The 22,652-nt window shown below is 36.0% G+C and overlaps 1 protein-coding gene across 1 annotated transcript in view; it reads right to left on the bottom strand.

The window, feature by feature from the left end:
* SLC26A7 (solute carrier family 26 member 7) overlaps positions 1 to 22,652 on the bottom strand; it is a 63,842-nt gene that overhangs the window by 32,456 nt on the left and 8,734 nt on the right. The window contains exons 2-4 of the mRNA XM_052703391.1: positions 11,327 to 11,437; positions 8,557 to 8,729; positions 4,631 to 4,795 (exon numbers count right to left, since the gene is read on the bottom strand). Of these exons, the coding sequence (XP_052559351.1) occupies positions 4,631 to 4,795; positions 8,557 to 8,729; positions 11,327 to 11,437 (449 nt within the window). The remainder of the gene's footprint in view (positions 1 to 4,630; positions 4,796 to 8,556; positions 8,730 to 11,326; positions 11,438 to 22,652) is intronic.

Here is a 22,652-nt window from a genome sequence, read left to right as displayed (position 1 = left end):
AAATGTAGTTTTTATCATAAAGGGAAGTCCTCTCCATTGAAATATAGGCCGTGGGTTTTTGATTAAGGATGAATGGCATAACCCAGCACAAACATTTATCAGAACCCCTGAAAAACATTTTAAAAACAACTTATTAAATAACGTGATATACCTATGTAATGAATATGGTAATCAACCCAATTTTTAATCACGTATTTCCCCACTGTCATCAGACAATGTGAACTATGTCTTAATGTGGCTTGCAAATAATCCACACACACATAATCTTCCAAGCATGCATTGTCAAGAGAGCACAGGCCTTGGCTTGGTACCCAGCAGAAGCTGTGATTAATTAGGGCAAAGGAAGGCAATCTAGAAAAACTACATTGCAAACTGCACCCACAAACATAGGGAAGGTTGAGCTATATCAAAGATAAAGTGGTAAGAAAATAGAATGATTCTTAATTGTCAAAGTGACGTTGGTTTTTTTTTGTTCGTTTGCTTTGTTTTTATTTTTTATTTTCCTAATGAGCACTGTCAGCTTTAGCTATCTATGTATTTTTTGTTTAATTTAATTTTTTTTGCTTAGAAAAACTGAGATCTAATGCAGGGTGAATAAATATAATTTTAATGAAAGATTACTAAGAAATGTGCACAAGCTTTTAGAACATCTCTCTTTACAAATTAAATAAAAGGAAGATTCCTTTTATTTTTATTAATATCTAGCCCAAGCTTGTAGAGCTTTCATAACATCTCAGAATGCCAGGACAGCTGCAGCTGACATGGGCCTCAGTCCATTTGCTTTCCTCCAGCCTTCAGGCACTTCTCCCCTTTGCATTCATCAAGATTATATACAGTGGACTCACAGTCGCATTTGCCAGATCCCTCAGCACTCCCAACAAGGCGAATGGACTTACAAATGCCCAATTTTCTTAAATAATCTCTGACCTGATTCTATTCCACCAAGATTACATATTCGATGCACCAGTCTTTCAGCCTGGCCTCGGGGACATGGGATTTCTGAAGGCCTGAATTACTGGTAAAGACTGAGGCAAAGAATGCATTCAGTAGCTTGGCCTTTTCACTGCTCACAGTAACCAAGTCTCCCTTTTCATTCAACACAGGGACCACATTTCCCTTAGTCTTCTTTTTGTCACTAATATACTTGTGTGTCAGCCATTCTTGGTGCCTCTGACTTCCCTAGCCAGATTCAATTGCATCTGGGCTTTAACCTTTCCTACTCGATCACTGACTGCTCAGGCAATGTCTCCGTACTCCACCAAGGTTAACTGTCCTTGCTTATATCCTCTGTAGGTTTCTTTTTTGTGTTAAGTGTGGCCAGGATCTTCTTGTACATCCATTCAAGCATTCTGGCATTTTTGCCTGACTTCCTCTTTGTTGGGATGCATCACTCTTGAGTTAAAGTTTTTTCATACCTTTATCGGACTTCCACAAACATTTTACTTGAACAGCTTGCAGTATTATTTGATGTTTCTCTCTAAGCCCTACCCTTCAATATGTACTCTATATCAGTGAATAAAAAATCAATACTTCAGAGCTAACAACAAACAGCCAAACAGCCATATCCCCAAAATGTGGCATTTCTAAAAAAGATATCAGAAATATCAGTGTCTGTAATAAACTGAAACAAATCACAGAATCACAGAATCACAGAATCACAGAATTGTAGGGGTTGGAAGGGACCTCCAGAGATCATCGAGTCCAACTCCCAAATCTGGCAGTAATATGTGTAAATATTACATCAATTACCACATCAGACTCCAGAGCTACCACTGACTATTCCCTGGTAATCGTTCTCTGAAGCCCTAAAAACACACTTCATGATGATATCAGCAAAGCAAGCAGAGCATTTCACAGACCACTCACTGTTTCTTCAGAGGAAAAACCTGCATGTGGTTAATGTGTACTAAAGCCATCAATCTGCACTCTTCAGTTCAGATTTCATACTGTCTGTTAGATTCCTGTGCTCATCCAACATAAAAGTGTGAGCGCTAAATATAAGCACCTGAAACTCAAGTTACAATTGTAATCTGATTCAGAAGAAATATTTGCAGATGTTTTTATCACAAAAATCACTAGGAATTCAGTATTTTATACATCTTAATGACACACACATTGAAGTAATTTAGAATCTGTAGTAGAATTTAGTGTGATATTGCAATTTAGAGAATATTTTGTGTCATTATATAGCTAACAAAATTTTTACAATACAGTAATATATTTAGTTGATTGTCTCTTTATTTTTATTGTTATTTTCATGCAAAGAATTTTAATTGAAGCGATGCAGTTAGATGAGTGACTTGATGTAAATTTGAAAATAAGTAAAAAAAAGCAACTTTGTAACTTTGTTCACATATATACACACATAATGTCTCTGTTCTCATGGGAAATTAACTGCTTTGAATTTCACCCAATTTTCACATAATATTAAATGGTAATAGTGCACACTGTCATGGTTTGTACTCGAGAAGGAATGTGCATTCTGGTAGATTAATGAAATCCTGACTTTTTTTTTTAAACTGCATACGTGAAAATCCAAAAGATTAGCTTTAAAAATGAGTATGGAAACTGAAGCAAATAAAATAAGAAAAAGAAAAGCAACACTTGTGTTAAAATGCCTGGTTCTGTCTGAGAGTAGGTGACCTTGTTACATTTTAAAAAATGCTTCTTTTTTATTATTATTATTATTTTTAAGAAATACAACACATTGTATGGGAAAATCATGTAGGCAATTACTGTGAGCTGGACAGGGAAAGAATAGAAAAAGAATAAGAGAAGAAAGGCAAAAGACTGGAAGTGGAATAGTGTGAACATGAAGACTTTCTCGTCCAACTTGCAGCACAACCACAAGGATTTTGCAACCAACTTGCAACGTAACCACAAAAGATCCAATTTTGCAAAGTAGGCTTCTTACATTGCAGGAGTTCACTTTTTAGTGCTGCATTCCATAGAAACTTGTGGAAGGATAAAGGGCAAATGCAGATATGGCTTTCTGTTTTCAGTAAAACTTAATGATAGTTTTCTCATTGCCCCTTGTGAACATCAGATTTCACATGCAGCCCTCCCTCATCATTTTCCTTCTCACCTTCATCCAGCCATTGCCATTTGTAAAATCTCCACTGATTCTGCAACGTGCAGCACAGTTGCAGTCTTACAAACCATACACAGGGAAAAGGAAATGTAATACATTACACAAGCTATGTGTAAACACAAAAATCCCACATGCTTGATGCAGATGTAATATATTCATTCTCCATACACAAAGCTCATTTTTACATATTTAATTGTGATCTCACTTGCTGTAAAAGAACACATTTCAATGGCTTGCTCTACTTTCAACCCTCCTGTTACACTTTATTAAACATCCTTATTCTTGCTTTCCCAACCCAAAGGCTGTCTAAAACATAACAATGGGATTTGTGCGTGGGAGGTGGTTTGAAGAAAGAAAACAAAAAGTAAGCAAAAACCTACTCCCTTGTTTCATGAATTTGGAGCAAAAAACATATCAAGAGACACAGTGTCAAATTCACTGCTGGGGACTGAAATACTGGAGTTTCTTGAAGCAATTCACAAGTCTAAACAGACACCAGAAACATTCTGAAGTATATGTATGGTAAAATTGTTCTTTCTAAATGTAGAGGCTTCCTTATTTGTTATTATTTTAAATTGTACAGAGGGTTTTTTGTTTATTTATTTGTTTTTACGCAATTCTACAGAGCAATTGAAAACCTTAAAAAAAACCTATCAAGATTTTTATTCTGGAAAATGCTCAAAGAGGGTTGATTTCAAAACTGAAGTGAAAGGCAAAGAACTTTTTCATATGCATTAAAATATACAAGGGATAAGGGAACAGATTTCTTTCAATGCATTTGTATTACCTCATTTATGATATCATCAACACACTAACATGGAAATATTTCCTTCTATCACTGCTGTTCTTTATTATTGCTCATAATGTGTGTTTTGATTATTTCCTGGCTGTTGTACTTAACACTGTCAATTCTACAAGATACTAATATGCCCATATGTAAGTATAGCCTCCTTGGAAAACCTACTTGGAAGGAAGGAAGGAAGGAAGGAAGGAAGGAAGGAAGGAAGGAAGGAAGGAAGGAAGGAAGGAAGGAAGGAAGGAAGGAAGGAAGGAAGGAAGGAAGGAAGGGAGGGAGGGAGGGAGGGAGGGAGGGAGGGAGGGAGGGAGGGAGGGAGGGAGGGAGGGAGGGAGGGAGGGAGGGAGGGAGGGAGGGAGGGAGGAAAAGAAAAAACAGATGGCTGCTTACATTAAGAAGTATTTATGAAAAAGCTTTTGAAGAATTAACAAATATTTTAGTAGATGATGAATGTCTCATTGCTAAAGATAATGAAGAGAATTACTGATGCTGTAATACACATCTACTGAAAATGTAGTTTCCTTGTCTTTTCAAAATAAGACCCAGTCTCGCTAATTCTTCATCAAGTTTTCCTAATCTGTTTCTACGAAAAGAAATAGTAAAACGAAGATTTTGGTATTACATCAGTTCTTTCTCACACATACTTCACAAATTCTTCACATATATATAATTTTTTTAAAATGTACCATGATTTAAGAAAAGGTTAAGCTAATGAAATAACCCATCTCTTTTACTGGACTCACATGAAAAAATCCTAGCGGTCCTGATATGTATGGCATTTTCATTCCCAGCAAGTACTTCACTTGTGAAGTCACAACGTGCGTCGCAGCTCCTGTGGTCATTGCACTGATCACTGGTTCTGTTAACAAGAAGGTGGTGTGGCCCAGCTGCAGCATGAACATCGCTACCTGGAGAGCAAGGGTATGTGCATTAGCAAGGGTGAAAATGTGCAGCTTCCAGGTGACAGAGCAGTGAGATGGGCTCCTTTTAATAAACTGTAAGGTAAATGAGGATTGAAAGCAAAAGTCCTTTGAAGGATGAATGTAGCTTACATTGGGACCACTGAACCACCTGCACCATCTCATTCACATCACTGGTTTACCAGACTCTAACATTAAACTTAGTAATGAAAGCAGACTTGAAGAAAATGTTTTCATACACTGCTTACTACCCTGGTCAAATACATGAGGAAAGCAAACATTCCAGTAAGGCTGATGCTAAGACTCCTGTTCCTCTGATATTTGACGGACCACCTAATCAGTAATAGCTTGTCCATAGTATGATTCCCAGTCAGTAATGTCAATAGCTACCAAATGTATTAGGTGCTGAAACTACAGAGATATGAGCCTTATGCTGAACACTGTGTAATTCTGTGGAGATCTACTCTGTCCCAAGCACTGTAACATTGGTGTCTTCAACCCACAGCTTTTCCACTCCTCTGGGAGATCCTAAGCTTCCTGATATCACACTGGCCCCACACATACACAGATTTCAAATACATGTACGGTCAGTCCAGTATTTTGAGTTGCATCAGCTTTATACAATGAGGTTTCTAGTTTTGCAGATATTCAGAAAAGGAGCTACAGATTTTTCTTCAGAACATGGGGCAACATTCTTGTTTACAGAAGATCAGAGATGTTTGAACAGTTATGCATCTTTTTCCAACAAACTTTATAAAATTATAGTACAAGTAAACAACAGAAGTGGTGGAAGACAGGATTACTAAGAAAACAAACAAACAAACAACAACAACAACAAAAGAAAAATTCTAAAAAAGTATTAAAACTGAACGTGGGACTGGGAGAATGATCAGGCAAAAGGAACTTTTTCTTGTAGCTATCATATTTATCTTGTAGCTGTTTGATAATTTGAACCTGATAACTACAAGAGGATAGAGAGCCAGAGAGAAATGAGTAATTGCAAAAAACCAAACCCCTCTATGTTTATTAATTCAAGTCCTTTTAGTTCTTGTCCACTTTCAATACTTACTTTCCATGACAACGAACTCAGTTTATTATAGTTGGAATTACCACTTTCACTGTGTAGTCAATTTAACTTTATGGACAGTAAAAACTTTTTATCACGTAACAGGCTCTTTGGAAATGAGTAATCTCGAACTTTCTGTCCAAAATAATTGAGTCTGATAATGGTTACCTGTTGCATGAACTCACTTTTGGAGAACAAACTTTAAAACCCTCAGACTCCATGGAAGGTGCTGGGTTTTTGCTGTTTTTTCTTTTTTTTTCTTTCTTTTTTTTTTGTTTTTTTTTTGAGCTCTACTCAGAGTAAGACATGGTGGTCTTCCTTCAGATCATTTGGTTCCTAGGCTAAGAAAATGAAGTCAACCTCAGGGAATGTGTTTAGAGCGCTTAGCCAGCCTACTGGAAAAACAGTATCAAACGCCTTTTCTAGCCAAATCGATTCACGTCTCAGCCTGTTCTTTCTCAGAAGGAATCAGCTGTTCAGGAGAGAGACACTTCATCTTTTCTTTTTTTTTTTTTTTTTTTTTTTTGTGTGTGTGTGTGATTTTGTGATTAGAACACTGCGCTTTGGTATAAAGAAACATGTTTATGGGCAGACACCAAAACTAAGGTCTACTCCTTTCCCAGAGAAGTATCATCCCAAATGCCCTGACAATTCTATGATTTTTTGTAATTCAGGACGCCTTTAATGGAAATCTGTTTCCCCAAAATACATCATATTTTTATCTCAGAATGCCATATCTTATTCCAAGCTATCCATTAACTTCTAATTTAGTCTGATGAAAAGAAACAGATCACTGTCACAGCTCTCAATTACAACAAGATTTTCCCTGTCTCTTTATCCGGTAATTGCAGCAACTGCTAGCCAGAAGACTGGAATCGAGGTGACAAAAATTGACCTAGGATGATGGCAAAATTTATTCACAATCTTGATCTGGACTTCCACCCAAATTTCACTGATGAGTATCCTCTGGGATATGCAAAATAAGTATTGTAATCTTTTCTCTGTGTCCCAGGCAGATGCTCTGATCATTTTGCTTGCATGAAGCATTAGTGGCAGCACAAGCACCAACTTTATTAGCAGGATTGTAATAAATGTAGCCTTACTGACCTCGGAGAGAAGCCCATGTACTTGGCTCAGCTCCCTGCCAGACACATTCTGAAGACTCATACAGAGGATTTTCTAGTTCTTGTTGCAGTCCAGCTTGAACAGGGCAGAGGCTGAGATAAGTCACCTGGGACAGTTAAAGGCATACGCAAAGGCGGTACTTTTCAGAATGAAAGAGAAAATGGAAGTGGATTTACACACCTAATGGGATTTTGCTAAGAACAATTTTCTGCACTGGATTTTGAACTTAGATCAAATGCAGTCACCAGCATCCTGCTGTAGGCATTTTGGCCTCTAACACATAAGAAGGGATGATGTAAGAGATTGTCAGGCTCTGAGCATTGCACTCCCAAGTGTGTATGCTCAAAGGACTTTTTTCTGTTACAAGTGTTCTGCACAAAATGCAGTGGTGTGATACACTCACTGGCACAAGCAGACACATACAGAAGCCAAACACAAAAACAGAACACCAGAACATCAGGATGGCTGAGACTGGAAGGGCTCTCTTGGCCATCTGGCCCACCCCAGCTCCAGCAGGGACATGCAGAGCAGGGGGCCCAAGCCAGGTGGCTTGTGAAGGTCTCCAAGGAGGAGACCCCACATCTGCTTGGCAACCTGTGTGATGTGATCAGAACTAGGTCTAATCTGTTATGCTGCCTCTGGGTTTTCCCTTATATTGCATATTTAAGTAAGCAGTAAGAGAATCGAAACAGCAACAGCACAGCAGAAGTGAACACACTTCTTGATACCTCCTACCAACTAGCATAAGTACATGCCCCAGTTCCTGCCAAGAGCCAAGACACTGGACATGCCAGTTCTGGGCATTTTGGCTCATCCTTTACATGGTGGATGGACCCAAAGCACCAAGCATGGGGATCCATGTTTCTTTCAGAGGATGGGTACCAGGAAGTGTTGCAATGTCAAGGGCTGAAACATTTCTTCCATTTAAATACTAACAAGGAAAGGTAGAAGCCCTCTTTGAAGACCTGAGCAATTGGCAATGGATAAAGAAATTCAGTGTTTGTGGTCAAATAGGAAAAGAGAAAAAAATTAAAAAGATCGTTGATCATTTGTATAAGCTTTGGAGAATTATTTGAAGACATCTGTTTTACTAATTTATTATGCTTTAACAGTGGGTGTGCGAACTCTGAAGAGAATGTAAAGATGCTTTCCTTAATGATTTTAATTATTGAATACTGTATAGTGTTTCTCTTCAAGACAAGAGCAACAGAAAAACTCAGGAACATGTCAACTTACCAGAGAGCTGATTCATGTTTTGTTTCTGAAGGTAAAGGAAAGGGAGCACCAACAGTGACTGAACACTGTATTAGAACTGACTGAATGTGGTTTTACTTCATATTGCAACATTTCATGAGCGTGCACACAGACTATTACAACATCTCAACCAAGAAGCAACAGATTCTTACACCAGATTCTTACACATTTCATCATTCATGAATATCAGACCAGACCCAGGGTCAGTTTTTCCAAGAGAAGTGAAAAAAAAAATATTACAAATGCCATAGCTGTCACAAATGCTGAGCATCAGCAACACAGAGTATATGTGTTCACTACCTACCTGAATGATTCCTCCAAGAAATGAAACTGCTGCTGCAACTCCAATTCTCTGCATTTCAAACTCTGACAGGCCCAAGATTCCTGAATTATTATTTGCAGTGAAATTAGTGCCAATGGAAGGAACAAGACGTTCAACTGCATTGGCAGATATTAAGGAAGTTAAGGCAAAAGTTCCTATAAAAAAAAAAGCCACAGATTAGCTACCAATGATTCTATACCCATACAAATCACTAATGGTCTGTTTTTAAAAACTTGACCATTTTGAGTGGAAGTATCCTTTTGGACACTCTTAAGAATTTTTGAAGTAGTTTTAATTGAAATTTTTTCATGTAAGATACCATTTATGCATTCAAATTGAATGCATTTGTGTCTATATTAATGCACAGTCATGTAGACACATTAACAAAAGAGTTTGCAACATGACAATTCACAATGATTTGAAGTTAACATAAATGTTTTTGGGTATATGTGTGATGAAATGTTTTTTCCCAATAGCCACAAATGTTCACCATTCAAATTTCTAGGATAATTAAATCATGCTATATACATAGGACCTAGTCCAATATAGTTTGCTGATTCAAGAACTCAACAAATAATCTGCACTCCAATAAATGGAGACAGGCAAGGAAATAAAAAATTGCTCAGAAGGGCAAAGCAAGGTTAATGAAACATTTCATTAAAGATAAAGAAAGATCATAATTCAATATTTAAAAGGACAAATATATCATGAAAGCTCTAAGAGTCTAACAAATGCCCTACTATGTCAGACCAACGGTCCATTTAGCTCGACATTCTGCCTCCAGCTGTGACAGTCAGAGACATTACTTAGGCAACGCACACAAGCCTGGCCACTTTCTGCAGACCATTCCCTACATAATCCCCAGCATCCTGTAGCTGTTGCACCAGGGATGTTAGCAAGTATTTTAGATTTTTTTTATGGACTAGCATTCACAAATGTGTTGAATTTCTCTTTGAACTTGATAGTACTTTCTGCCTCTGCAGTGTCCTCTGGGAGCAGGTTCCAGAAGTTTAGCATCTGCTGTGGTATATCTTTTAATCTGTACTTGCTTCTAAAGTGATCCCTTATGAGTTTCATTGAGCTATCCATACTTCTACTATAGCAAGATGTGATAAGTACAGTTCTACCCTCATCTTGGGTATACCCCTATTTATCAAACTTCCCAGCACAATTCTTTGGGCACCCACAAGGGACTCCACCATCCTGAAAAATCACCACTGAGTCCTGTTTTATGCTTCTTATCCTACAACTAGCTAATCATTAATAAAAGAACTTTCTTCTATCACAAGGGCAACTTCACTTTTTTTAATAACCTTTGCTGTGCAACCTTATCAGTAACTGTTTGACCATTTTGATATCTTATATTAAAAGTATTTCCTTTTGCCATTTGCTTACTGGCACTTCTATAGAATTCAATGACTTTAGTGAGATGGGATTTTCCTGTACAGAAGTCACACTAACACCTTTCATACAGACATTGATTACACGTAACTTTCAGTGATCTTGTAGTTTTACAGTAGTCTGTAAAAATAAGGGTGAAGTTCAGGTTTGCAGGTACCAGGATTCGCTACAGAGCCTTTTTGGTAAATGAAATCGGAGTGGTAACTCAAAAATCTTGTGGCCTTGTCACAGAATGCACTGGTTTCACTTTCCTCAGAAAGCCGTTCCCACCAGTTTCCTTCGTAGCCTACTGATTTTGATGCACTTAGGGAATTTTCAGGCATCCACTTGATCTTCCTCTCCATGGCATACTTCAAATTTCTCTTTTTGGCTTTCCAATCTTCCTACATCTGTTTCACCTACCACTTTTCATGGCTTTCCTGCTTACTTCATTTAGTCAGTTTTTCCATTTTTTAAGTACTAAATTCTTTCCTATGACAGAAATGTTAATTTTCCTGTCATGTTGAGGCATGAAGGGACTTTTGGAGGATAACTTTTTTTTTTTCTTTTTTTTTTATGACATGACATATATTACCTGGGTTTATAATATTTTAATATTAAATTTTTTAATATTTAATATTTAAATTTTTTATCTAATAAGACTGAACTTGAGAACAGTTTATGTAGGACTCTACATTTGATATTATATCACAGCAGAAACTGCCTTCAGACAATCATCAATTATATCAAGAGTAATCAAGAAAAAGATGATTTCTGGCCCAAGAAAAAGGGATTTGTTATTTAAGTGACTGATCTTCACACTGACATAACAGACTCCGCTAACAAACATCATTCTTGTTGTCTGTATATGTACACAGAACACCATTAATCTTATAGAAATTGCTGGTAGAAAAAGAATTTCAGTGATGGATATGGAGAATTATATAGCAGTTGTGAACAGAGCCTTTTTTGCTGCTGTTTGCATATATCTTCTTTGCTGAACCTTTTGTTAAAATCTTATCTTGAAGCAGATTCTAATTGATTAAGATTTTAAAATCTTAAAAATTACAGAGTAATAATATAATCTTAAAAATTGGGGAAAAAAAAAAGAGTTTAGGAGTTAAAATCCAAAATCCCTTAGTAAATGACATTTAGAAAAGTGTAAGTGCAATATGAAGTTACAGTGACAGAATTACCTTCAGTGTATCCTTAATGGGCTTTTTAAATACTTAAACTGGGGGAAGAAAGTTGTAAAAGGAAGCACAAAAACATTTAATTTCTGTTTAGTTTTTAGAGAATATTCCTTCCATTGATAACACTTTTTTTTCCAGTTTCATACTTCTGAAAATGTTTAGAGCAGAAAGACACTTACCTGTTGCAACATGACGTCCCATTCCAAATATGGCATATATAATGACAGGGAAGAATGAACCATATAAACCAAAAACTGGATGGACTGAAGAGAGAGCAGCAAAGGCCAATCCTATGGAAAATTAAATGGGGTTACCCCCATGAATTAAGATAAAATAAAATTATTCTGCTTTCAAGTTTTTGAATGTCTATGTTTTAATAAAGGCAGGGAAAAAAGCACTTTCATTTACAAAAATCTAGACTATAAGCCAACTAATTTACAGTGAGGATCAGAAAGAATCAGGAAGGGTTGTCCATCTACAGCCTATCAGAGTCCTCACACTTTTTGCAACGTCTTGTTTACCAGTGAAAACTGATAGGTCATGTATATGATCTGTGGCATCAGCTGTTGTGTTTCCAGATTGTCTCCATCAACCATCTCAAACTTCTTTAATAGACAGTTCTTACAGGAGGAGGCAGCGCCATTCAGTGCCATTCCCCAACAAACAAGGTTTTGAGTCTGCCAGAGCTGCAGGCAGTCAAATGGTTATTTCTTGCATACAGTTCAAAACCTATAATTTTGGTTTGGATAGAGACTCTTCATTTTGCTTTCTTTTAATTTCTTAAAAATAAATAAATAAATAAAATTGTGAATTCATTCTCTTTAGGTGACTGGGTTTTTTCACTCCTTCAGTTGATAACAGTTTTTTTCTGTACATTAAGCTGTGAGTCCAGAAATGTAGAAAGTATTTTAATAGTATTTTAAAACAGATTTTAAGAAGGCATCAAAGACCATCTTTGCTTAAAGGCTTTCAGTGGCAATGTAGAACACTTTAATTCAAGAGCTCCCTTCTTGAATTTGAATTTGTGACAAAGAACAGTGACGAGGAGAGCAACAAAATGCTGAAAGCCCAGACAAGTCCAGCTATCTGTAAAGCAGGCCCAGCAGTTCATCAGTAAAACATTATGAGGAGAAAAGGAGAGGGCAGGGTAGAAGAGGAGATACTATAAAACACAAAATTTGGATGCCTTCTTTCAAGCCTTACAGTTTCTTCTCTTCTGCCTTACAGTTAACACGCCTACTCATCAGTTTTTCTTTTTTCTCTTCTTTAACACACTGGTACCATGAACCAGGAAGATCTCTGAAATTACAGTTCTATGCTTGTGTTCACTTGAGCAAGAGATGTAAAAGACAGTTCTGATCCAAGAGCAACAGAAAAGGGTGTGCCTAAGCAGAATAAGACAGCACAGAAGAGAACAGTATGATCCTGTGCTAACTAAAATGAGCATAGGAAAAATGAGAGAAGATGAAAAAAAAAAGAAAAAAGAAACTTTTAAGGCCTGTTCAGCACTGAATACCTCTTCCTTTACAAATACTTTACTAATAAAAATGAAAACAAACAAAAACTTTGTAACTACTTACATAGTACTCACAGAAATATTCTATTCTTGCAAAAGAGCTTATGAAAAACTAATTCGTTTTCCTCTCCAGAAAAGAACAGAGTAAGCAAAATCTGTATAACTTCAGCCATATTTTTATTATAACAACATAAGTGAAGTGAAATGACATCTCTGTGTGAGATATAAATCTACAAGATTCACCATGGAACACTGAACCAGTTGCCTATTTATCAGCCATATTGGGAAGAGATTAATAAAAGCTGGTTGAGTCAACTGTAAAAAAATTCATTTTCAAATTCAAAAATTCCTGAAACACACACTATGGAACAGTTGCATCATTCCTAGAGAAGTCACCTCTGCTAGTTCTTTAATATGTTCTCTGACTTGCATTTCTTAAGCATTTGTTTTCCACCAGAGATTATAAAGGAAGTGGTTTTAAGTTGAGGGAGGACAGATTTAGGTTGGATGTCAGGGGGAATTCTTTACAGAGAGACTAGTGAGGTGCTGGAACAGGCTGCCCAAAGAGGTTGTGGATGGCCCATCCTTGGAGGTGTTCAACGCCAGATTGGATGGGGCCCTAAGCAGCCTGATTTAATATTGAATGTGGAGGTTGGCGGCCCTGCCTGTGGCAGGGAGGTTGGAGATTCATGATCCTTGAGGATCCCTTCCAACCCTGGCCATTCTGTGATTCTGTCAAGCACAAAAATTCCCTCTTCATTAGGAAGTTGTAACAATTTTGAAAGATATGATTTAAAATATTTTTTGCAGAAATCACGTTACATTCATATAATTTTTAATTTTGCAAATAAACTGTGTTAATTTTGGATCTTGTTTTCAGTATGAATCCATGTGGTTCATTTTTAACAGGTTTTCATTCTAAGAAAATCATTCAAGTGGAGATGAGCTGTGAAGATGTACAAAACAAAACTGGAGGTTACAGTAATATACCACAGGCTAAGCAAAAATACTTCTGGAATTGGGACCATATTCTCTTTTACTATTCAATATCTCAATTTCTTACAGGCTTAAGAGCAGAGAAGATTGTTTTTTCACCTCAGTATTTACAAGGTAAACAAAGGTTCAGCTACAGTAAAATACTGTCACCATCTAGCTGTAAAAGTCAATTCCTTTCCCCTAGATGTGTTTACTTTGTTTTTATGTTTCCTAAAACATAAAATCAGAATCAGAAACATTTGACAATTGCAGCCTGAGTGCATTTGATCTAGCATAAACTGTACAAGTTGTAGGTAGAGCACAAGAAGCAATACTGTCCTTGATCACAAACACAAAAACATTGCCATCAGTTCAACTCTCTGAACAATGCTGAGAGGTATGACACAAACACCCAAACACTGCCATGTTCTGTGAAACCCTATGAAAGGTGCTACCCACCTAGCAAATACCTGAATCTATAAAGGAATGCTCACAGGCTAACTGGGAAATACAGCTTTCCTGCAGGCAGATAATCTGAATATAAATCTGGCCACTATTTTTTTCCTGGATAGTCTTTTTGTATGAATTTTCTAGAGGTGGTGGCTCATTCTCTTGCAGGTGAGGTCACTTCAATAAGGACAGAGCTAAAATCACAGCTTTGATTCCAATCTTGGCTCTGCTTGTTGGCTTTATTTCTTGTTACTGAAGCACATCAATTGTGTGTAAGAATAGAGGAAACATTATAAAACAGAATTAGAAAAGACTTCAGGCCTTCTAATTAGACATATAATGTTCTAAAATTTCAAATACATTTTCAAAATATAATCAGTCATATATTTCAGATCACTTCATTAATTTTCATATTAAAACTTGCTACAATGCATTCCATATGCTCAAGGACTAGTCAAACTCACAAAGAATGAACAATAAGTTCAAATGCAGTACATTAATATTGTGAATCTTTTTATTTTTACCGAATTCTTATCATAAGATAACATTTGTGTGGTGCTTTTTCATTGAAAATCATATGTCTGGCTAGCACCAGAAGAATAACAGTCATGATTTGCCACACTGGAAAGCAAGAGATGTGGTACCTCTACTTGTAACCATCAAATGCAGTTAACCATAGAATAGCGAACTTGATGCAAGTAGAAATAAGCCCATATCCCACCACAGGAGAAAGTTCTCTACGTTTGTTAATTTGATAGTTTCTGCTGACTGCGCTGCTAAAACCAGACCTTATTTCCCATTAAAAAAGCTATCAATCATCATAATATGAGCAGTGAGTTAAAAATTATCTGCATATAGAAAAAAAAGGCTTGTGATACATGCATATGTTGAAAGGAAAACTATGCCATGTCTTTTGGAAATTAGATCTGCAAACCAAACTAATCAAGGAGCAGGAAAAGTAGCAAGTCTACAGTCAATCTGTGGAGCATCAAAATTTTCATCATCTACTTTTTAAGTGAAAAGCTAAATATTTAACAGATTTTCTGTCATATATACATCCAAATACCTTTGGAGTTGTAAACTTTTCTTAAATGTGACTATATTAAGATGCCTTAACTTCAAGTTTAAGGAAGCCAAAACAACACTAGGACATCTTTTCCACCCAAAATGCTATATGCAATCTTGAACTATCTCTGATGCTTCAAAAAAAGACTATTTCTCCACATGTTGGCAAAGCTGAATTATGTAATAGAGATATTTCCTGTAGGTGCCCTGAAATGTAGAATTAACACACACTTGATGAGTCTCCTATCAATTCCCTTGGAAAACCAGCAAATTAGACAAATTTATGTCATAAGGTTTAATTTATGACTCCAGACTAGGGAGAAACGGGGAGAGAAATAGGGAGAGAAAAAGAGAAAAAAGAAAAAAAGAACTTTGACAGATAAGCAGAGATTAAAGGTTTAGACTTATTTAGGATGAATTTGACACAATATCTGAACATCACAGAGACTTTATAAATTACTGTACAGAGAATCCTACAAACTATTGCACGTTGGTCAGCCATAATTCATGAAGAGTGTGGCTCTCTCCAAAATAAAGTAAGTATGATTTTAAAATATTTTTTTATTTATTTATGAAGAGTATTATTACAGGGAGACGGCTCTGCATCTAAGTACAAATGGAAAACCAAACTAAGTGGTAGCCTTTTGAGAAGCATCAGCAGCATGGAGAAAGAAAGGCCAATCATGACTGAAGAGACAAACCTTAACAGAGATGAACCAGACTTTAGGAAATCTGTGAAAAAGACTCCTACTTGGAAAAACTGCTGGTCAAGGATCTCGGCAGTAACAGTTTTCTGGAGCTCTCTGATCCAGAAGATTAGAGGTGGAGCAATCTCTCTTTCTCCATGGATCAACACTGCCTGGCTTTGTTGGTCTCTGTCCATGGTGCTCAGGCCCCTCTCAGTTACCAACATGGCACATCTGGCCACAGTCACAGCTCATCTGGCCACACTAACACAGGTCTACCTTTCATAGTAGGCTCCAGAGGTTTCACAGGTCATTCAGAAGCCGAATTTACATTTCTAGCATTCTATCAGACAGATCTACATTAGCACATGTAATTTGAAGACATTAGAAATGACAATATTGCATGCACAGCAACATCAGTTCCTTAATCCTCTGCTGGAAAGCTGTATAAACATGAAACACTGTCCCTCATTTACTGACTAATACATTACATTTCATTATCAGCTTACATCATTATTTTTTGTATGGGAGAACTATAACAGATGGACATTTTCTTCCACAGATCACTTATGAACTACATGGATTCTCCAATGCATTTTCTAGGCAACTTTTCTGGTTCTGTTGCCAAATACACTTATTCAATTTCATCTACACATGCTATTTGTATGCCAGATGTATATTTGCAAGACATATCTGCTCCTTAATAAAATGATCAGTTCCAGTTTGTCTGCTCAGAGTGTATTTACATCTATACATTTATAGTCAGAACCTGGGGGGAAAAGAAAAACACAAAAAAACACCCCCACAAAAACATAAGACCACAAAACAAACAAACAACAACAACAAACAGATACAGCTGAGGTTCCTCCATGGAAAGCTGAAAAAAAAAGTTGGCATCATGCCTTCGAAAACACTGGGCAACAATTCTGGAATGCATGAAGGCAGTATAGTCTTTTTTTTTTTTTTAACAAGGTCTCCAGCCAGTGTTTAAGAATTAGTTGTTCAGCAATAAATCCAACTCGAGACTAAATTAACTTCAATTAAAAAATACAAACCATGCCAATCCTCAGTAAGTAATTATTGGACTTGAGGAATGAAAATGCTGGCAGGAATAACAATACTGATTTCATCAGATGCCATGTATGTATTTCACTTTTAGAAGAAACATGCCTCAAGGGCCCTTCACACCCCCTCACTCCCCAGAAAAACGCAGCCCACTAAAACCAAATTGAGCCAAAGTATTTTTTTCTCATGATAGGTCATAGGCAAGCCAGCTACTGTATAACACTACATACAAATTCTGTATGGAGTGTATCGATGTGCTAGCTGACTATAGAATATATATATTTAAAAAGTCTGATAAAAATTAAAGTCAAAATTTTATAACCACATACTTTCAGATGGATAACTTTTGACTATATGCAGTATACGCAGATGGGTACAACTTTAAATTAAAACTAATGTCACAGTGTTTATGAATGCGGCCAAATATCAAGAACTTAGCAAGATAAAGATGAAACCAGGAATACAGTGAGAGTTTGTGGGATTTTTTTTGTTTGTTTGTTTTCATTTATTTTAGAAAAGCGCTTATGTTAATTTATCAACACACATATCTCAATTTAAGAATTCCCTCTTTTTTTTTTGAGCAGCAGGTAACACAAAGTACCAAACTTGTGAAGAAATCTCCTTATGCATTGTGTTCTGATTCTTATAACTGGCAAACGTGTAATTTACGGCATTTACAATGAAATTATGTGATAAAGACATGCATCATCTTATGATATTTCAATTGGCTGTTTTTAGATTTAAATTCTAAACATACTCATGTTAATTTATAGTCAGTGCGGCAGTTGTATTTAAATGTCTCTCAACTCTTGTACTTACCCATCTGATAAGAAACACAGTCATCTACATTTTCAGCTTTCAACTGATACGTATAAGCCACTTAAATCTTCTCCCACATACAATCTTTATTTTTCTGATCCTCCTCCTAGCCTTTTCCCACAGAAGTTTGAAGTTACCTTCCATTAACACAAGCAACCAGAATTATATATTTCAGATAAAACTGTATCAAGTCATCACCTTCTTTTCACCTTTACATCTCCCTAATACTTTTTTTCTTTTCCAATAAGCTAATAATTTTCCAGCAGTTTATATAAACTACCCCTAACTGTGTGCATCAGTGCATCTGTCTTTAGATTGTGTAGATCTGAAGCAAAACACAGAGCCTTACCTCTGAAATGGGTCGTAGGATCAATCGCTCTCCTATCCATTATTGTTACACATAAAAATATTATTTTATTCCCATTAAAGGGAAATACACATTTATTGCTTGCATCTGGTCCAACTGCATCCAAACTGCAGTCTTGTAACTAGGATGCAACACTACACGTACTACTATCAAATCATAGAACATTATTCCAAATTTGACAGAATCTTTAAAGAGTAAGGCATCTTCAGTTGTTAATCAGAAGACTTAATTTTCATTATAGGACATTATATGATGTCCTAACCACAGTACTCTGCTTAAGACTTCAGACATATCTGTGTCCCCTAATTATATAGAGAACTGACATTCCTAAATAAGTTACATACACATATATACATATTCAAACAGACTATAACTATGAACTCAGCTGTATGACTGGGGGTAAATATGCACTGTCTTTTTCTGACAAACTCAGATTAACATTTTTGCAGACCATGGCAGCCAGAGAAGCTTAATGATGGGTTGCAATATTACTTACATGGCTTCTAGATGACAGCCTGTGTAGACAGTATATGAAACAATCCAAAACACAATACGATACATTACACAATAGCAATCCAAAGGCAAAAAACTGAGATGGGTATGTAATTGCATAATTCATATACTGAAAGAAGCCACAAAGGTATTTATTTGACAAGGTAAGACCAAGAAGGATTGGAAAATGGATTAATCAGAGATATACTAACAGCTTGGTAATGAATAAATGATGCCAGGAAAGATCACCCATAAAAGGCCTTGAAACTAAAGATAAATTGCTTAGTGCAATAGAAAGTTAGCACAGACTGTGAAAATGAGCTAAGCAGGTGCTTTCTGAACTGATATGTATGGGCTATAATACATGTTCAGGAGGCAACAGAAAGCAGGATGACAGGCTTATGAGACTCAGCTGCATGAAAAGACTACATCATAATGCATCTCAGTATTATCATGCAAGAAAACTTAAGAAAAATTCAGGTACTGTTTGATTAAAATATGCTTTTCCTCCGAGTAGATGTAATCCAGGTTACATGAAAAAAACACAAGCAAAATTCTGGTGTTAACGTGTCAGGTTAATGGATGAGATACAGGAAAAAAAATAAGACCTATCTTAAACTTTTTTTAAACACAGTTTATTACCCACAATACCACAATTATAATGACTGGGAAAACACATCACCTGAATTCTACATCTTCTGTGCTTACACCCAAGCCAGTCTCCCGTAACACTTCTCTAATCTAATCAATATAATCTTCTCAGTAACATCAATTAACTTTAACAAAGTCAAAGCCTGAATTCATATGAATCACATCTGGAGTGGGCTGGCTCTGGACAGCAGCTAAATATCCCTAGCCTCCTCCTCCCTCCTCTGAGGGACAGGAATCAGAAAATCAAAAGTAAGAGAACTTGCAGGACAAGATAAAGGCAATTTAATAGGTGAAGGAACTCAACCAAACACATACAAAGCAATGTAAAGGCAATTGTTTGCTACCTCCCAGAAGATCAAACATCCCAAGTTTCACTATCTCTTACAACTAGATCTCCACTGATTTCTAAGGAATGCAAGAACAGCTTCCTGACAACTACAGTGAAGAACACTGATTATATTTACACAATTTCATTTTGGAAAGAAAGAAAAACAAACAAACACAACATATTAGGAAGTTCTAAATAATCTACTTGGAGACTGTAATTGCATTTGTGTGTATGGGAGAGAAACAATGAATAAAACAGAAACAAAACTCTACCTACTTCAAAATCATCTTCATCTTGATGGAGTATTAATGAGTTTTAAAAGGGGAATGAAACGCTAGTCTGAGAAGCAAATGGAGAATTTATTTGTTATTTTACAGAGTTGTTTCTCTAGTCTATCAAAAATAGATTTTTCAGAAACGCAGACAAAGTAGTAATTATCAAAACATGAAAACTCAACTTTCTTAACTATCTGTGAAAGTAAGCAGCAAACTTCAAGATGGGAAGAAAATATTCATTATAAATTCTAAGATTATTTTTCAGTCTTAGGTAAGAATAATTTTTCAGCCAGAGTAAGAATAATGATTCTATGTTTGAGAAATGAGGTGTTGAGAAGTGTGTTATTAAGTTATAGTTTTGTGCTCTTGAACTAATGAAGCCTAGTTTCTTTTGTTGGTTTAGACTTGAGCTTGACTGGCTTTGCAGTCTGAGACAATGCAAGCTTCAGCTGAATCTTTTCAGCAATTAGAGTATTCAAAGTTTCCATTATTGGAATTTTGTAATTCATAGGGTCTATTTTCACTGTCCATACAATTTATAGAAACATAATTAACTTGGATGCCTCTTTCTCTGCTGTTGAATTCACAAAAAGACTCTAATATTAAAGGACATGCATAGAGACTGCAGAAGTATTGTTTCAGTAGGTAAGTAGAAGAGTTTGTCAGTGAATTCTGAGACTCATTAATTAAGGTTAACTTGGCATTTCTAGCAGGGAAGAAAACAACTACAGGAACACACAGAGAGGACTACTTGTTTTCAGACATGACTTGGTATGAGCCCTCATTCTTCAGAAATGCCAAACAGCACATTGTGGTAATTCCATTATTTTCCTTCTCATCTTTCTACCTTCCTCTGTCTTGCCTCCCCTACTTAGGAATTGGATCTGTTGGTTACATGGGATATTATTGATCAGTATATTCTGACCACATGGTTGAACATGACTTCTTTAGTTATGTTTTGATCAAACTTCAGTAGAAGTAAAAAGAAAGCTTCAGAAGATCCACTTTCTGCAGTAATTGTTCATTTGATAATGATTATATTTTTAATCTGATAGAGAATTTGATTAGAAAGAGTATGCATAACACCTTGTGCCTCCTGATGGTCTGCACAACTAAAGACAACTGAATGTTCAGGTAGCATGCCTTTCTCATACACTGTTCCTAGACTCTGCTCCACAGGACATAGTTTCTAGCAAAGGACTAGTTTCCAGTGTGCCACAATAGAATATATTTAATCCTAAATTATGTAGTATATGCTCCAGTAATTTAATTTTCAAGTACCTGATTTGACGATGAATTACTGGGTTGAAGACATAACTCACATTTAGATACCAAGATTTTTGATAATGAAAATCACTAAATGAGTGGTAGTAGCTCTATAAAATATTGTCCAAAATAAAAAGAGTCATAAGAACAGCTATTCTGAACTACCCTATACATCACTCACTGAAAACATTGTGTGATGGTAATTGTAAGGCTTACAGCATTAGTAAAAGAGTTAATGCAGCAAGTTCTAGGGAAGTAAGTTGTGCTCAAGTAACACCACAAACATGATAAAGTATTTAGGTATCTAGCTCTCCTTTTCCATAACCTAAAATCCTTCTCAAACCTGAGGAAGCAGTGAGGAGAAAGAAAGGAAAAAAAGTCAGTTGGAGGAAAGAGTTTGAATACACTCATTTTGAAAAAGTGTAAGATTATTTCTAGCTTTGATAAAAATAATACAGAAAAGCAGATTTTCTCAAATGTATCTCTCACATTAAATTGCTTTTAGTACAAAACTCAAACAAGAAAGTTCTATCGAAAACTACTGGCATTATAAAATTGCTATTTTTCAACATTTCAACATTTCAACATACTGTTTTAAAAGTTTTAATTACAATTATAGTAAAGGCACATACTAGTGAAACTGGTACTTTACAGCGTTATAGTATTAAGTTTCTTAAAGTTCAATCATGCCAGTGCAGATGTTACTAATTACCTTGGAAGCACAAATACTTACACAAGCCAGTTGTTTTCAGCTGCAGCATAATTCAATTAAAATAGTGCTTATAATTTAACAACATAAATGATAGTTAAGCACAGCCAGTATGGGGAGTTGTTAAGAAATAACATATATATGTATAGTTTACATCAGGGAAGGGATTGAAAATTATCTGAGGCAGACAAGCAGCTGGGATTATCTGAGACAAGTATAAAATATTGCCTAAAGAAGTGACACTACAATGGACATATTGAAAACAGACCAAAGCATTTATTTCCCAGTAACAACCACTTTAGAGACTCAGATAGCTGGGACTTTTGTTTTCTGCAGGTCATTCTGCAGAGTTTTGTTTCTAGGAGTTTTTCTTTCTTTTTTTTTTTTTTTTTTTTTTTTAATTTTTTATGTTTATGAAGCAAAGTAGAGTCTAGCTCCACCTCTCTTTGTATTGCTGCTTGACAAGAGAAGTGATAGGTAATGTAATACAGCACTAAGTCAACACAGAAGCAGAAATATGCAAGCTGTGTATGCACACACATTCTCCGTGGTTCATGTCACTGACAGAAGTGCCCTTTTAGTACAGAACACTGTTATCTTTTACTGCTGTACACTGGGCTTCCACAGGTAATAGTATAATCACAATGATTACTTCTGAGCAGATTTTCTTAAAATGCGGACAACATATAGACAAATTACAATGCAGTTACCACGTAGATACATTTTATTTTTCATGTGAAATAAAAAAATGTGGTCACGTAATTGATAAAATCTTGTATGTAATCATTTGCTGTGTGAACAGAGTTAATGCTTCCTTATTTCTTGTATTAATTCTGAAAAA

This window comes from Tympanuchus pallidicinctus, unplaced genomic scaffold (genome assembly GCF_026119805.1).
Source record: "Tympanuchus pallidicinctus isolate F22 unplaced genomic scaffold, pur_lepc_1.0 scaffold5, whole genome shotgun sequence".
In the NCBI taxonomy this organism is placed as follows: domain Eukaryota; kingdom Metazoa; phylum Chordata; class Aves; order Galliformes; family Phasianidae; genus Tympanuchus; species Tympanuchus pallidicinctus.
This window is presented reverse-complemented; position numbering and strand designations above follow the sequence as displayed.